The 17,815-nt window shown below is 46.5% G+C and overlaps 1 protein-coding gene across 1 annotated transcript in view; it reads left to right on the forward strand.

Annotated features, from left to right (window-relative positions):
• Nucleotides 1-17,815, forward strand: part of LRMDA (leucine rich melanocyte differentiation associated) — a 1,445,047-nt gene that overhangs the window by 1,180,823 nt on the left and 246,409 nt on the right. Inside the window, exon 6 of the mRNA XM_040436084.1 lies at nucleotides 13,197-13,281. Within this exon, the coding sequence (XP_040292018.1) occupies nucleotides 13,197-13,281 (85 nt within the window). The remainder of the gene's footprint in view (nucleotides 1-13,196; nucleotides 13,282-17,815) is intronic.

Here is a 17,815-nt window from a genome sequence, read left to right on the forward strand (position 1 = left end):
TTTTCGAATATTCGTAATATTCTAAAACAAGAATATATAGCAATATAGCGAATATTCAAAAAAAAAGAATATAGAGCAAAATTCTCAAACACTACTACTCCTAAAGTCAAGTATATTGCAGCCTTCTTATTGGCCCACAAGCTAGAAGCAGTGAGGGATCATGTGTACTGATAAAAAAAAAAAAAAAACAGAAAAAAATCGAATATTAGAAAATTCGAATATATATAACTATATTCGAAATTTTCACGAATTTTCAAAGTACCTATATTCGCAATAAAAATGCGAAATTCGAATATTCGTGATCAACACTACTCCTGACTTGTTGACCTAACAACAACCTCAGTTATTGACAACTGTGTCTCATCCTCATCATCAACCTCTTGAGACACTAATTGTGGTTGACTTATTGGCAACTGTGTCTCATCATCATCATCCACCTCGTGAAACACTAATTGCCGTTCCCCACCGTCATCCGTGACTGTGGATGCTCAAGATTTTGGGAATCAGGGCACAAGATATCCTCATGTCCCTCTTCAAGCAGCCTTGAAGAGAGAGGTCCAAATCAAGGAATGGCACTGAAAAGAGCTCCTTGGAATATCTAATTGTGGGATCACTTGTTTGCCAAGACTCTCCATGGTGGGAGAAAGGAGGATATGGGTGAGGATTCTGTTGACCAGACTCTTGGCTACTGAGACTGGACTTTGTGGAAGACAGGATGGTACTTAACCGACTGGAAGCATTATCTGCTGCAATCCAGCCAACCACCTCATCGCACTGGTGTGACTTCAAGAGTGGTGTCCTGCACCGCCCTGCAAACGGGGACATGAAGCTAGGTATCGTGGATGAGTGTGTTTCTTGTGCTCTTGCAGCAGGCACAGTTTCACCGCGCCCAGGGCCATGGCCACTGTGTCCACCTCAAGCAGCACAGCCACTTAATATTAAATAGCAAATATGCTTGCAAGTATGTCACATGTACAGTAGTACAGGTTTTCTAAGTGTATGCGCAAATAAAGTACACAAAATATCACACGTTAAACAGGAGATGTAGCACAGATAATGTTGCGGTCTGCAACGTCTATGAAAAAAGTACACTGAATGTCGCAGATAATTTTAGGTTGCACAAACGTTATACAGGATGTATAACGCAAGTAATGTTGCTGTCACCACCGGCTAATAAAAAATGACACTGAATGAATGTCACTGATATTTAGGTTGCACAAACGTTATACAGGGGGTATAGCGCAAGTAATGTCGCTGTCACCACCGGCTAATAAAAAATTACACTGAATTAATGTCACTGATATTTAGGACGTGCAAACGTTATACAAGAGGTATAGCGCAAGTAATGTCACTGTCACCAGCGGCTAATAAAATATTACACTGAATAAATGACACTGATATTTAGGACGCGCAAGCGTTATACAGGAGGTATAGCGCAAGTAATGTCGCTGTCACCAGCAGCTAATAAAATATTACACTGAATTAATGTCACTGATATTTAGGACGCGCAAGCGTTATACAGGAGGTATAGTGAAAGTAATGTCGCTCTCACCAGTGGCTAATAAAATATTACACTGAATTAATGTCACTGATATTTAGGACGCCCAAGCGTTATACAGGAGGTATAGTGCAAGTAATGTCGCTGTCACCACTGGCTAATAACAAATTACACTGAATTAATGTCACTGATATTTAGGACGCGCAAACGTTATACAAGAGGTATAGCGCAAGTAATGTCACTGTCACCAGCGGCTAATAAAATATTACACTGAATAAATGTCACTGATATTTAGGACGCGCAAGCGTTATACAGGAGGTATAGCGCAAGTAATGTCGCTGTCACCAGCGGCTAATAAAATATTACACTGAATTAATGTCACTGATATTTAGGACGCGCAAGCGTTATACAGGAGGTATAGTGAAAGTAATGTCGCTCTCACCAGCGGCTAATAAAATATTACACTGAATTAATGTCACTGATATTTAGGACGCTCAAGCGTTATACAGGAGGTATAGCACAAGTAATGTCGCTGTCACCAGCAGCAAAGAAAATTGCACTGAATGTCACTGATATTTCGGATGCCCTAACGTTATACTGGAGATGTAGCACAGGTAATGTCGCTGCCACCAGCACCAAAAAAATTAGACTGAATGTCACTGATATTTTGGATACGCACACGTTACACAGGAGATGTAGCGCAGAAAATTTCGCTGTCCCCAGCGGCGAAAAAAAATTTCACTGAATGTCACTGATATTTCAGATGCGCTAACGTTATATAGGAGATGTAGCGCGGTGGACACCGTCTACAGAAAAAGTACACTGGATGTCAGAGATATTTTTAGACTGTGCACGCGTCAGACAGGAGATGTAGGGCAGATAATGTCGCTGTCTGCAGCGGCCAAACAATTGTAAGCTATTTAGCGCAGGTTGCGCTAAAAATATATATTGCTGCCAGATACAACTATAGTCCTTAAAAGGACTTTTGGGTCTCTAACAATTCCACGCAATTTAGCGCAGGTTGCGCTAATAATCATATTGCTGCCAGATGCAACAATAGTCCTTAAAAGGACTTTTGGGTCTCTCTAACAATTCCACGCAATTTAGGTTGTGCTAATAATTATATTGCTGCCAGATACAACAGGAGTCCTTAAAAGGACTTTTGGGTCTCTAACAAGTTTTGTCAATAAAAATATTAGTATTTCACTCCCTACACTATCTGTCCCTTCTTCAGCACAGTTCTTCCTGACTAAGATGTGTGGCATCAGGTGGGTGGCAGCAACAAAGTAGTAGCTGAGGCAGATAGTCAGAAGAAACCGGTCTCTTTTAGGCCTCATGCACACAACAGTATTTTTTCACGGTCCGCAAAACGGGGTTCCATTGGTCCGTGGTCCGTGATCCGTGATCATATTTTCGTCCGTGGATCTTCCTTGATTTTTGGATGATCCACGGACATGAAAAAAAAGTCGTTTTGGTGTCCGCCTGGCCATGCGGAGCCAAACGGATCCGTCCTGACTTACAATGCAAGTCAATGTGGACAGATCCGTTTGACGTTGACACAATATGGTGCAATTGCAAACTGATCGGTCCCCCATTGACTTTCAATGTAAAGTCAGGAGTTAATATACCATAGGATCAGAGTTTTCTCCAATCCAATGGTATATTTTAACTTGAAGCGTCCCCATCACCATCGAATTTGAGTTAGATCGTGAAACTCATATCCGACAGTATATTCTAACACAGAGGCGTTCCCATAGTGATGGGGACGGTTCAAGTTAGAATATCCTACGAACTGTGTACATGACTGCCCCCTGCTCTTTTACAGGGGGCTGTGATCCGCACAATTAACCCCTCAGGTGCCGCACCTAAAGGGTTAATTGTGCGTATCATAGCCCCCTGAAAGAGATCAGGTGCTGCCAGGCAGGAGGGGGCAGACCCCCTCCCTCCCCAATATTATATTCATTGGTGGCCAGTGCGGCCTCACCTCTGCCCCCCCCCCCAGTTAAAATCACGTTCCGAATCGCCCATCATTGGTGGCCAGTGCGGCCTCACATCTCCCCCCCCTTGTTAAAATCACGTTCCGAATCCCCCACCATTGGTGGCCAGTGCGGCCTCACCTCCCCCCCCCCTAGTTAAAATCATGTTCCGAATCCCCCATCATTGGTGGCCAGTGCGGCCTCACATTTCCCCCCCCTAGTTAAAATCCCGTTCCCCCATCATTGGTGGCAGTGGAGAGTTCCGATCGGAGTCCCAGTTTAATCGCTGGGGCTCCGATCGGTAACCATGGCAACCAGGACGCTACTGCAGTCCTGGTTGCCATGGTTACTTAGCAATTTTTAGAAGCATTATACTTACCTGCGAGCTGCGATGTCTGTGACCGGCCGGGCGCTCCTCCTACTGGTAAGTGAAAGGTCTGTGCGGCGCATTACCTATAGCACAGACCTGTCACTTACCAGTAGGAGGAGCTCCCAGCCGGCCACAGACATCGCAGCTCGCAGGTAAGTATAATGCTTCTAAAAATTGCTAAGTAACCATGACAACCAGGACTGCAGTAGCGTTCTAGTTGCCATGGTTACCGATCGGAGCCCCAGCGATTAAACTGGGACTCCGATTGGAACTCTCCACTGCCACCAATGATGGAGGAACGTGATTTTAACTAGGGGAGGGGGAGATGTGAGGCCGCACTGGCCACCAATGATGGGGGATTCGGAACGTGATTTTAACTAGGGGGGGGAGATGTGAGGCCGCACTGGCCACCAATGATGGGGGATTCGGAACGTGATTTTAACTAGGGGGGGGAGATGTGAGGCCGCACTGGCCACCAATGATGGGGATTCGGAACGTGATTTTATCTGGGAGGGGGAGAGGGGAGGCCGCACTGGCCACCAATGAATATAATATTGGGGAGGGAGGGGGTCTGCCCCCTCCTGCCTGGCAGCACCTGATCTCTTACAGGGGGCTATGATACGCACAATTAACCCTTTAGGTGTGGCACCTGAGGGGTTAATTGTGCGGATCACAGCCCCCTGTAAAAGATCGGGTGCTGCCAGGCAGCAGGGGGCAGTAATGTACACAGTTCTCAGTATATTCTAACTTGAAGCGTCCCCATCACTATGGGAACGCCTCTGTGTTAGAATTTACTGTCGGATATGAGTTTTCATGAAGTGAAAACTCATATCTGAAAAAGCTTTTATGCAGACGGATCTGAGATCCGTCTGTGTGAAAGTTGCCAATGGCCACGGATCACGGACGCCAATCTTGTGTGCATCCGTGTTTTTTCACTTACCCATTGACTTGAATGGGTCCGTGAACCGTTGTCCGTCAAAAAAATAGGACAGGTCATATTTTTTGGACGGGCAGGAAACACGGATCACGGCCGTGGATGAACAACGGTGCATTTTTCGAGTTTTCAACGGACCCATTGTGTGCATGAGGCCTTATCAAAGTGTTGGTGTGGCACCATGGATGATCTAGTCTGATGCATCAGGAATTGGTGGTTGGAAATCCTGGCTGATCCACGCCTGATTCATCTTGACAAAGGTCAGTCTCTCCACATTTTGGGTAGACAGGCAAGTTCTCCTTGGGGTAACTATGGCCCCCGCCGCACTAAACACCCGCTCTGATGCCACACTACTTGCCGGGCAAGACAGCTTTTCCAGTTGCAGCCACAAATCCAGTATGGCTGCCCAGTAGTCCAGCGGATTTTCAATGGCAGGGTGCTGTCCAAGTATGCCACCACCTGCTGGTTCAGGTCCTGCTCAAGGTCTACCTGCTGATGCTGGTGAGTAGTTTCTTCACTATGCGGTTGAAGAAAGCTACTCATCAGCGACTGTAGACTCAGGCTGCTGCTGATGGAGCTGGTACTGCTCTTGCCACCAGATTGAACACGTGCGCCATGCAGGGCACATGGCTCAGACCTCCTTGATGCAGCACCGACTCAATGTTCTTCCCATTGTCGGTCACCATGGTTCCAATCCCGCCAGGATTCGATTTCTTGACGAAGAACACGGAGCAGTTCTGTCACGACCGCTATCCCAGCAGCAGTCGTGTCGCACCAGACGAAGGGGAAGGGGGATCCTTATCTACGGATGGGAAATAGAATGGCCACCCCTGACTAACCCTAAGCTGGCACCTGTCTGCCCTGATACCCTAGACGGGGTGTGAACCCGTGCGGCGAGCAGGATGCCTAAACCCTCACTCACCCTAACAAGACTAGACTGGGGAAAGGCCGATGGGAGCACTAGTCACCATCACTCACGTCTAGGAGAACAACAGGGGAAGACAGCAACAAACAAACTATCTACAGCAGAGATAGACTTATCCAGTCACGAGCAGAGAAGGTGATCCCAAACACGACAGTCCACGCCGGGCAAGAGCTCCACAGCAACATCGTCAAATGATCTCCTTCAAAGGTCAGAATAGCACTGGAAGTAAGGACTATATCTGGCAATGACTGCAAGTGAAACTGAAACTAATATAGTAGCTGGGAGTGGCAGACAGGACTCACCTGAGAAGGATGCCTACAAACTCCCAGTCAGGACAAAAAGGTTCACAAGGCAAAACCCGGATGACATACCCTGAACCACGGAGCAAACTCACAAGCTATCTCGAGTAGCAAGTCGCTGCGACCTTCTCCTCCCAGACCTGTCTGGATCAGTCACAGTCGTGACAAGTTCCTCCCCTGTGTGACTCCGTTCGCCCAGGGAAACGAGGTGAAAAACAGCGTGACACCGCCGTGCCCTGCACATGTGGTATGCTGGAGGGAAACTCAGACTTGTCCCGGCAGTTGAGGCTGAGGACATGGTGGAGGATGAGGAGGCAGAAGCGGACATTGTCGCAGGACCAACGGCGTGACAACTTGGAGGTGTCACAGGAAGGAAACAGGAAATGGTAAAGCAAACAAAACAACTGACAAGGCCCCAAAAGCTAGGAACAAAGGGGTCATCGCCTAGCAATCCCTAAAAGACTTTCCCTACGCTGCTATGCCCATGTGCATATCTCGATGGTAGATATGCACATGCCCACATACCTAAGCTGAAACACATTGGACCAAACCCTCAGTAGTAGAGAAAGGGAAAGAGACTACCAGCTCCTTCAACCACCGAAGGAGCTAGCGTCACTCTAGGGGCCTAGTAAAAACAGACACAGAAGGGAAAAGGGAAAAGGACTTATCTTTGGATGAGTTGGAGCAGACGAGCCACCAAAACTTCCAGCACACAAACAAGGAAGAAGTATAACCCGCAAAGGCTATAGGGAGAGGGAGGAATAAATAGCCTCCCCAATGACCAAACAAACCACACCTGATAGGAGGTGGGATTCTGTTCAAACCCAAAACAAAACAAACTGTCAGATCGAGTCACGTGCAGCAACTCTGACAGATCGTCTCAGAACACCCAAAGGGCAGGGCGTGACACCAAGTTGCTGGTGTGGCTCTGCAGGAACCACATTCACCCAGTGGGCCATAAAGGACATGTACTGTCCCTGACCGTAGTTACAGCTCCACACTGGCCCATCTTCTGTTCAACATATTTGTGCAAGGCTGGTACTGCCTTTTTGGCAAAGAAATGACGGCTTGGGACTCTCCACCTCAGCTCGGCACAAGCCATCAATTCTCTGAAAGGTGCAGAGTCCACGACTTGGAAAGGGAGGTACTGCAACACCAGCAACTTGGACAGGAGTACATTCAGCTTCTGCGCCATTGGATGCGTACATGCATACTGCAGTCTCTTGGCAATCGTTTCGGTGATCGATTGCTGACAGAATGACTGAAGAGGAGTAGGGGCAGGAGCATCTGGATTAGCAGAAGATGAGAAGGACAGACAGCTCCCTTCGGCTGAGGTGGTGGATAGGGATGAGCGAACCCGTGGAAGTTCGGGTTTGCCGGATTCGGCCGAATTACAGGGTTCGGGACCCAAACTTGACCCCGGGCCGCATTAAAGTCAATGGGGACCCGAACTTCACTTTATTAATTTACATTATAACATGGTTGTAATGGAAAATAATATCATTCTTAAGACAGAATGCTAAATAAAATGGCCATGGAGGGGTTAAAAATAATAAAAAAAACTCGCCTCATCCACTTGATCGTGCAGATGCCATCGCAGTTATTTTCGCAGTACCTGAAAAATGAAGACCTGCGCGATCAAGGCTGCGCGATCAAGTGGAAGAGGTGAGTTTTTTTTTAGTTTTAACCCCTCCATGGCCATTTTATTTAGCATTCTGTCTTAAGAAAGCTATTATTTTCCGTTATAACCATGTTATAACGGAAAATAATAAAATCACCCGAACACTGAACCCAAACTTCAGTGAAAAAGTCTGGGTTCGAGTCCGGGTACCCGAACTCGCAAAGTTCGGTACGAACCTGAACTTTGCAGTTCGGGTTCGCTCAACCCTAGTGGTGGAGCCTTGACTGGCTGAAACCGGGTGTGTGCTACTGGGTGATGCAGCGGTAACTGTGGCATTCTGGACCACCACATCGGAGCCACGGTTCTCCCAGGTCTCTGCATGGCGACGCTGCATATGTTGACGCAGGGCCTTAGTGCCAACATTGGCACCCTGGCCACTCTTCACCTTCTGCCCACATATTCTACATGTGGCCATGTTAACCTCCTCGGGCAGCTTAATTAAAAACTGCCACGCTGCACTGACTGACTGCTACGGCCGCTGCCTCCGTGAACCCCTGCACCACTACTTCCCAGGCAGGTAGTTTGCCGCAAAGCAGGTGGTCTACCCTGGGTACGTTTGGCTCCCGACCTGCAACTGCTGCCACCCTGCTGACTCCCAGCCATGCTACTACCTTGCTGGCTCAGCCGTTGCCTCACAGGAAAGCTTCCACCCTCTTCTCCTGATGATGATGAAGCCCCTTCTGCACCCGGCTCCCAAGTGTGATCAGCTTCATTATTATGTCTCATCAGTAGTGTCTGTATGTCACTGATGTCCTCCTCAATGGTCTTTGGGTCAGGAGCCTGACCGCTTGCAGCACAAGCTCCTTTGCCACTCTCCTCATCACTACTTTCCCGCCTAGTGGAGGAAGCGGCAGATGTCTCCTCCAGATCTTGGCTGGGCAGTAGCTGCTGACTGTCCTATAGTAGCTCTTCCTTGCTGAAAAGTGGAGCTGATCCCACAGCATATAGTACTTATCGCGGTGAGGGAACAGAAAAGGACAGAGGCAGGTTGAGGACAGGTGAGGGCACAGGGCCTGATCCTGGGCCATGCCAACTAAGGGTTGTGTCTGACGAACCCTCCGACTGTTGGTGTTGGCTGGGGGTGCCTGATGTCACTTTGGGTGACGTGGATTACCGAGTTAACCAATCAATAACCGCTGGGTGGCTGGTCAAAACACGACCTCTAGATGACACCGGGAGCTCAGGCCTCTTGCTGCGACTCCTGCTGCCACGCCTCCTTACTCTGCTGCTACCTCTGCTTGCTCCAGAAATATTTAGGCCTCTGCCACTCCTTTGTGCATAGCCTGGCACTTCTCTGCCTGACATACTTGTAGCTGAACTAAACAAATTAAATGGAAATTAAATCACCCATAAAAGGGACGAATATATTTTTATTTTTGTACTGAAATAGGCCACCAAACGCTTTCACCACAATTAACTGCAGAAGTGAACTGAGAATATATTTTTCTTGTTGGACTGAAAAAGGCCACTATACGGTTTGACCAGAAAAAACTTAGAGTGAAGTGCATATATTTTTTCTTGTAGTACTGAAATATGCCCCTATACACTTTCACCAGAGATAACTGCAACAGTGCAGTGCATATATATTTTCAATTTTTTACTGAAATACACCACTATACGCTTTCAACAGAAATAACTGCAGAAGTGAACTAAGAATATATTTTTCTTGTTGCACTGATAAAGGCCACTATACGCTTTGACCAGAAAAAACTTAGATTGCAGTGCGTATATATTTTTCTTGTAGTACTGAAATACGACCCTATACGCTTTCACCAGAAATAACTGCAACAGTGCTGTGCATATATATATTTTTCTTTTTCAGAAATATGCCCCTATACGCTTTCAACAGAAATAACTGCAGAAGTGAACTGAGAATATATTTTTCTTGTTGGACTGAAATAGGCCACTATACGCTTTGACCAGAAAAAAACTTAGAGTGCGTACCGTATTTTTCGCCCCATAAGACGCACTTTCTTTTCTCCCTAAAATTTGGAAAATGCTAGTGTGTCTTATGGGGTGAATACAGGGCAAAGACTTATAAAATATGCTGCTCATTGATTATGCTTGGTACATCGCAGGCTGCACTGCATAGGAACAGCAGCCTACGATGTAGCAAACATCCAAGTTACCTGAAGAGGGAAAGCCCAGTAACTGCAGCGCATGCTCGCTGATTGGGACCGGCCGCAGTGTGCAGTGGGTGGTAGGGAAAGGTCTGCTGTGCTGTGCGTTGAGTGGAAGGGTGAGAGACCAGCTGGCCCTGTCTGGGGCTGGTTGATAGGGACCGGCCGGGAGTGAGAACATTGGTGGGAGTCTGGGAGCAGGCAGATGAGGGGCGGAGCAGGCTTTCCTGCCACACATGCCTGCTCCGCCTCTAAGTCTTCACACTACCTGTGTACAAGGTATGGGGGCTGATGAGAAGCTAGGGGGCTTAGAAGAGGCTAGGTGGCTGATAAGAGGCTGGGGGCTGATGAGAGGCTAGGGGGCTTAGAAGAGGCTGGGGGCTGATGAGAGGCTGCTGGGGACTGATGATAAGAGACATGGGGGCTGATGAGAAGCTAGGGGGCTTAGAAGAGGCTAGGTGGCTGATAAGAGGCTGGGGGCTGATGAGAGGCTAGGGGGCTTAGAAGAGGCTGGGGGCTGATGAGAGGCTGCTGGGGACTGATGATAAGAGACATGGGGGCTGATCTGAGGTCTGAATGGGAGTCTCATTTATATTGGGGCTCTTATCTGAGGTCTGATTGGGGGTCGTACACTGTGGGGTCTGATCTGAGGTTTTATTGGGTCTTATTAACATTGGGGGGTCTGATTGGGGCTGTCAGCTGAGGTCTGATTAACATTGGGGGTCTGATTGGTGGTCTGACCAGAGTTGTAATGAAAAAATTTTTTTTTCTTATTGTCCTCCTCTAAAACCTAGGTGCGTCTTATGGGCCTGTGCGTCTTATAAGGCGAAAAATACGGTATATATTTTTCTTGTAGTACTGAAATACGCCCCTATACGCTTTCACCAGAAATAACTGCAACAGTGCAGTGCATATATATTTATCTTTTTTTACTGAAATACACCCCTATATGCTTTCAACAGAAATAACTGCAGAAGTGAAATGCGTATATATTTTTCTTGTAGTACTGATATAAGATACTAAAGATACTAAGATATAAGCAGGGGTGGGATTCCAAATTTTAACGAGTTCCCTATTTAACGGCGGACATGCGGCGTCACAACACATGTTTACATATACATACACCATATATATGCAACACACATACACATAAATACATACATACATACATACATTACACACATACCACCCAACTTTTAAAAAGCCTAGGGAGCTAAACTATGGAATGCAAATGCTCATCTCTAGCTGCCGCCGCCAGAGGGCCGGGTCGGAATTAGGCTGGTAAAACGGTTCTCTGATCTGGCTGTAAATTTAACAACCGGATCTGGAGAACCTGAGGGAACTGGCTGAATCCCAGGCCTGGATATAATCCACTACAGGCTTTTTAACATAGCACTTGCAGCCAAAATAGCTGAAATGACAGAGCTGTCTAATGGCTATTTGGATCCCCAAATAACCTTTCCTGCACTTGTAAATCGCTTTCCTATCAATGTCCCTAGCGCCTTCTGACACCTCTCCCTGCACTAAGATGCTGTGGAATGATTCCTCCCTATCCTTTCCCTGCACTTATAAATAGTTTTTTATATCTTTTTTTTTCACCATCAGGTTTTTCCAATTGCTGTCCCTAGCGCCTTCACACGTCTGTCCTTGTACTCTGAACGTTGGACTGTAAGATGGCCGCTGTATTTATAGGACTGTGGCATCACAGGGCTGGCTGCTGATTGGCTGCATGCAGGAATGTAAATCTGAGTGATCCTGCCTTCCCAGAGTTCCGTGCCCCATGTCCTCAGTCCTCACACATGTAGCCGCCATTTTAGGAAAAAAGCGATTCGTTACCACGAAGCGCGAGGAAATTCGCATTCGTTGCGAATCAAATTTTTCCTGAAATTCTAAACGAATTCCATTTCGTCAGCTTCGATTCGCTCTTCTCTATTCATGACCTATACTGAGGAAAGGTCATCAATATAAATAAAGAGGTTGTTGTCAGTATTTGGTTTGTGTTGTGGCAGTCATGAATCTGCTTTAGTTTGAGCTCTTTTGGCAGGGAATTGTGGGAATATTTCTATTTTCTTTCAATATTCATTTTTATAATGTTTATCAGACTGGCAAAATGTTTCTGAAAGGCTCAACTTGATAGACGTGTCTTTTTTCAATCTATGCAACTATGGGAGATTTTATGCTAGGAGGCACTTCCAATCATAAAAATAAATCAGGACAGATGCATTTTTGCATAGAAGCCAGGGCATATTTGCAATAATGGCTCACCATGCGACTGCTATGAGGCACTTGGAGAGATAGGGCTTAGCCTTGGTTCTATTGCTCTTGCATGGCAAAGACCGGTGTAGGATTCATCTTTCTAGAAGAAATTTTATGTTAGCAAGCCATGAAATTGGTCCAAAGGTCATAGAAACATTGTGAATGGAATCAAACACCTGATCATTCTGTTCTGGTTGGCAAAACCCGACACCATGATCTTTTCTATGGCCCGTATTTTTCGCCCTATAAGACGCACCTGCCCATAAGACACACCTAGGTTTTTGAGGAGAAAAATTAGAAAAAAAATATTTTGAACCAAAAGGTGTGCTTTTGGTGGGTTTTGAACTAATGGTGGTCTGTGGATGACACTATTATGGGGGATCTGTGGATGACACTGTTATGGAGGGGATCTGTGGATGACACTGTTATGGAGGGGATCTGTGGATGACGCACTGTTATGAGGGATCTGTGGATGACACACTGTTATGGGGGGTCTGTGGATGATATGTTATGGGGATCTATGGGTGACACTGTTATGAGGAGGATCTGTGGATGACACTGTTATGGGGGGGATCTGTGGATGACACTGTTATGGGGGATCTGTGGATGACACTATTATGGGGGAGATCTGTGGATTACACACATATAGCATCTTATTCTATATATGTGTCATCCACAGATTCCACCCATAACAGTGTCCCTGTGTGAAATAGTTACCCCCAATACAGGGGATGGAGACCGGCAACTGGTGTTGGAATCGCGGCGGGGCCTGGTGCAGTCATTGTACTCTATTACACCGGGCCCCACTCACAGCAGTATTCATATGTAAAGTGTAGGCATGGGTGCTTTGTTAAAGTATTGCAATCCTCTGCAGCAGTATCGCAATCCACTGTAGAACTTACTATGAAACTATCGTAGCAGGCAGGCTCATAAAGTGCACTTTTTGGCAAAAACCAATTTTTTTTATGAAATAGAAAATGAAGTAGAACTTTTTCCTTTATATGTTTTCTCCCATTAGGATACTCATGCATCATGTATTGTACCATTCTCTATTCTGTCACCAAGGCAAGACAAATGTCGCAGCATTACTTACCTAGCTCTGCTGACTCACGTTATTTTGTCTTGTTCTATCCCTAGCTTTCAAGTGGCAAAGACTCCCGCTCTCCTGATTTGCCTTACACCCCCCTGCCATCAGCATCAAGGGACCCAACCAATCACAGAGGTAATATGTATATACAATATTATTTATATATTCTTTTATTACAAAGTGGTAAAAGTTTACAGCGCATTTTCCTGCTCTGTCCTCAATCTTGCTTGCTCAGTAGCTTTCCTTACCGTTTTGCATTTTTTCAAACCACTGATACAAAAAAAAAAATCCTTGACAAGGCCCAGAGTCATCATATTGAGTTAACAAGTTAACAAAATTGAATGTTTAGTGCAGAAATAAAAAAAAATGCAAGAGTTAAACCTTATACCTACAGATAGCAAAACGTAGGGACCATAGATCTGGCCTCAGCACTCGGAGGTCATTTGCTAGGTCACATAAGCGGAATGAGGTTGACATTTAAGCTCCAACCTCATAGACCAGATTTATTTCCCGAGGCCTGCAACACATTGCACAACTATGCTGCATGATACATGAGGTAAAATATCACTGAGTATGCTTCATCTAGAGAAGTGAAGACATAAATGATTGTCAGCATGGAAACGCATGAACTGAAAAGCTTGTCGTCTACTATTTTGTAAATGTATAGATGATGGTTAAAATTTTATTTATATAGAATTCACAGCTTGAGTGCAAAGGAATGCATCTACATATTTGATAAGATATAGGAGTTTATTGCATATTTAGTTTTCACATGTTTGCAAGTGAAGGTAAAGTGAAAGAAGTTTCAAGAAAAATTTGTGTGTATTTTATGTCTTTATTTTAAGCATTAAATATGTTTTGTCAGTAGTACTGTTAAAATGTGAGCAGCTGGCCATACACATAGATGTTGTTTGAGCTGTTGAACCATAATTTTGCGCAGACAGCCATTTGCATTTTAGTCCATACAGTGGCTCAGACTGGCTATACATGTTCAATGAAACATGGCGAGGGATGGAAGCGTTCTTTCAAAGAATCAGTTTTCATTCAAGAACTCTTTCAAAAAACTCTTTCTTTGAACAAAATATGTTTTATCCAATTATGGGACAAAAATTTCAAACAAGGTCGACTTCTTTTCATATGATAATGGTCATCAGTTGATTAAAACAACTGTCCATTAGAGATGTCGCGAACATAAAATTTTCCGTTCGCGAAGGGCGAATGCGAATTTCCGCAAATGTGGGCGAACCGCCATAGACTTCAATAGGCAGGCGAATTTTAAAACCCACAGGGACTCTTTCTGGCCACAATAGTGATGGAAAAGTTGTTTCAAGGGGACTAACACCTGGACTGTGGCATGCCATGGCAAAACTCTGATGGAAAATTACGTAGTTGACGCAGAGTCGGGTTTTAATCCATAAAGGGCATAAATCACCTAACATTCCTAAATTGTTTGGAATAACGTGCTTTAAAACATCCAGTGTGTGTATACGATCAGGTATGATGTTGTATCAAACAGGTAGTGTAAGGGTTACACCCACTTCACTGTGACAGACCAAACTCTGACAGACCAAACTCCCTGTTTAACGCACCGCAAACAACAGCAAAGAGTTGTCAATAGTTGACACACTCATGACATAAATTTTATTTTTCTATGCGTCAATCTTGGTGTAGTGATGACTGTGCTCCTGCGCACGTTAGGGAGATTGCAGAGGATGCCGGTTTTTCAAAGCCTATGGTCGTGCTGAGGTAGTTCAGTGACAGTTAAGTGACCCAGAAAACAATGATTCTGCAGTGTGGGCCCATTGTTGGCCTAGTAGGCTTTAATGATCACCTTAGATGATCACAAAGAAAATTAATGTTTTTTCTATGAAAAATTATCCAGCCGATCGCTTTTGGTCTGTTCACAATGAAGCAACGACCTTATCATCTGGGGTGTGCCAACATTGCCAACACACTCATAGAGGTGATTGCTTCATTGTGATACGGAAGCCCCTTCACCACAACAAGGTAACGATCACGAAGGGGAATTGATCTCATTGAAGGTCTGTTCTTCCCCCAGCCACGTACAACATAGGGTCCAAGATAGGTGCCAACGAGCACCCTGGGATGCCTGCTGTGGTTGGTCTTCCTCCTCCTCAAAGCCACATTCCTCCTCTGACTCCTCTTCCTCAGACTCCTCACCCAGCGTTGCCGCAAGTCCAGCAAGCGATGATGATAAGGCTGTTTCTGGTGGTGATGGTGACCACAACTCTTCTTCTTCTACGGCCTGATACAGCACTCTTCGCAGGGCACGCTCCAGGAAGAAAACAAATGGGATGAGGTCGCTGATGGTGCCTTTGGTGCGATTGACTAGGTTTGTCACCTCCTCAAAAGGACGCATGAGCCTACAGGCATTGCGCATGAGCGTCCAGTAACGTGGCAAAAAAATACCCAGCTCCGCAGAGGCTATCCTAGCACCCCGGTCATACAAATACTCGTTGACAGATTTTTCTTGTTGGAGCAGGCGGTCGAACATTAGGAGTGTTGAATTCCAACGTGTCGGGCTGTCGCAAATCAAGCGCCTCACTGGCATGTTGTTTCGCCGCTGAATATCGGAAAAGTGCGCTATGGCCGTGTAGGAACGCCTGAAATGGCCACACACCTTGCTGGCCTGCTTGAGGGCATCCTGTAAGCCTGGGTACCTATACACAAAGCGTTGTACGATCAGATTCAACACATGTGCCATGCACGGCACATGTGTCAACTTGCCCAAATTCAATGCCGCCAACAGATTGCTTCCGTTGTCACACACCACTTTGCCGATCTCCAGTTTGTGCGGGGTCAGCCACTTATCCACCTGTGCGTTTAGGGCGGACAGGAGTGCTGGTCCGGTGTGACTCTCTGCTTTCAGGCAAGTCAACCCCAAGACGGCATGACACTGTCGTATCCGGGATGTGGAATAGCCCCTGGGGAGCTGGGGGGGGGGTGCTGTTGATGTGGAGCAAGACGCAGCAGCAGTAGAGGACTCAGCCAAGGAAGTTAGCGAAAAGGATGGAGTTAAAGGAGTAGAGGAGGTGGCAGCAGGCCTGCCTGCAAGTCGTGGCGGTGTCACCAACTCCGCTGCAGAGCCACGCATTCCATGCTTGGCAACCGTCAGCAGGTTTACCCAGTGCGCAGTGTACGTGATATACCTGCCCTGACCGTGCTTTGCAGACCAGGTATCAGTGGTCAGATGGACCCTTGCCCCAACACTGTGTGCTAGACATGCCATGACTTCCTTTTCCACAATAGAGTACAGGTTGGGGATTGCCTTTTGAGAAAAATAAATTCGGCCAGGTACCTTCCACTGCGGTGTCCCAATAGCTGCAAATTTTTGAAGGCCTCAGACTCCACCAGCTTGTATGGTAAAAGCTGGCGGGCTAAGAGTTCCGACAAGCCAGCTGTCAGACGCCGGGCAAGGGGGTGACTCTGTGACATTGGCTTCTTACGCTCAAACATTTACTTGACAGACACCTAACTGTGGACAGATGAGCAGGAACTGCTGAAGGTGAGAGGCGGAGTGGCGGGTGGTTGAGAGGGGGCAAGGAGGACAGCAATGGTTGACGTGGCTGAAGATGCTGGACCAGGAGGAGGATGGTGGCTTTGAGTTTGTGTGCTGCTTGTACTCATGTGTTGATCCCATAGATGTTTGTGATGTGCCTTCGCAAAGCAGTTGTACCTAGGTGGGTGTTGGACTTCCCACAACTCAGTTTCTTTTGGCACAGGTTGCAAATGGCATTGCTATTATCAGAGGCAGACACACAAAAAAAAATGCCGCACTGCTGAGCTTTGCAATGACGGCATTCGGGTGGTGGCAACAGCATGCGTTGATTGGCGTGCTGTCTCGCTGACCCCGGGTGCCGATACATGCTGTCTGACCGTGCCACTAGCTCCTTGCGACGACCTCCCCCTGCTTCCAACTCATCTCCTCCTCCTCTCTGTCTCCCCATCTGAACTTTCCCCTTGTTCTTCTTCTCTTCGAGCGGGCACCCACGAGACATCCACGGACACATCATCATCATCAACCGCTTCACTTGTATCTGGAAACTCAGCAAAGGAAGCAGCAGCGGGTACAACATCATCATCATCACACCGTACGTCCATGTGTGAAATGCTGCCTGACTGAGACATATCCCTGTTATCTACATCCTCTGGCAATAATGGTTGCGCATCACTCATTTCTTCCAACTGATGTATAAATAACTCCTCTGACAGATCAAGTGAAGCGGCTGTGGTGCTAGTGTTGGTGGTGGCGGCGGGCGAGTGGTAACTTGAGAAGTGCCCGAAGCTGAGCTGGAGGAGGATGGTGCGTCAAGGTTCCGAGCGGAAGCTGTAGAAGATTGGGTGTCCTGTGTAAGCCAGTCAACTATGTCCTCAGAATTTTTTGAGTTCAGGGTATGTGGCCTCTGAACACTGGGCATTATTCTAGGGCCAAAGGAAATCACAGCACCACGACGGCCCCTGCGGGGTGGCCTACCTCTGCCTGTCATTTTTTTTAGATTAGTGGTACTATGCGTGTAACTTACTGTGCCACCCTATATGAGTGGTGGGCAGTGGGCACAGTTCAGTCTGTGGGCCTGACACTCACTGGCAGGCAACTGCAATTATATTACAGAGAAAAAATTAAATGACTTTTTTTTTATCTGCAAGG

The sequence above is a fragment of the Bufo bufo genome, chromosome 6 (genome assembly GCF_905171765.1).
Source record: "Bufo bufo chromosome 6, aBufBuf1.1, whole genome shotgun sequence".
Taxonomy (NCBI): Eukaryota; Metazoa; Chordata; class Amphibia; order Anura; family Bufonidae; genus Bufo; species Bufo bufo.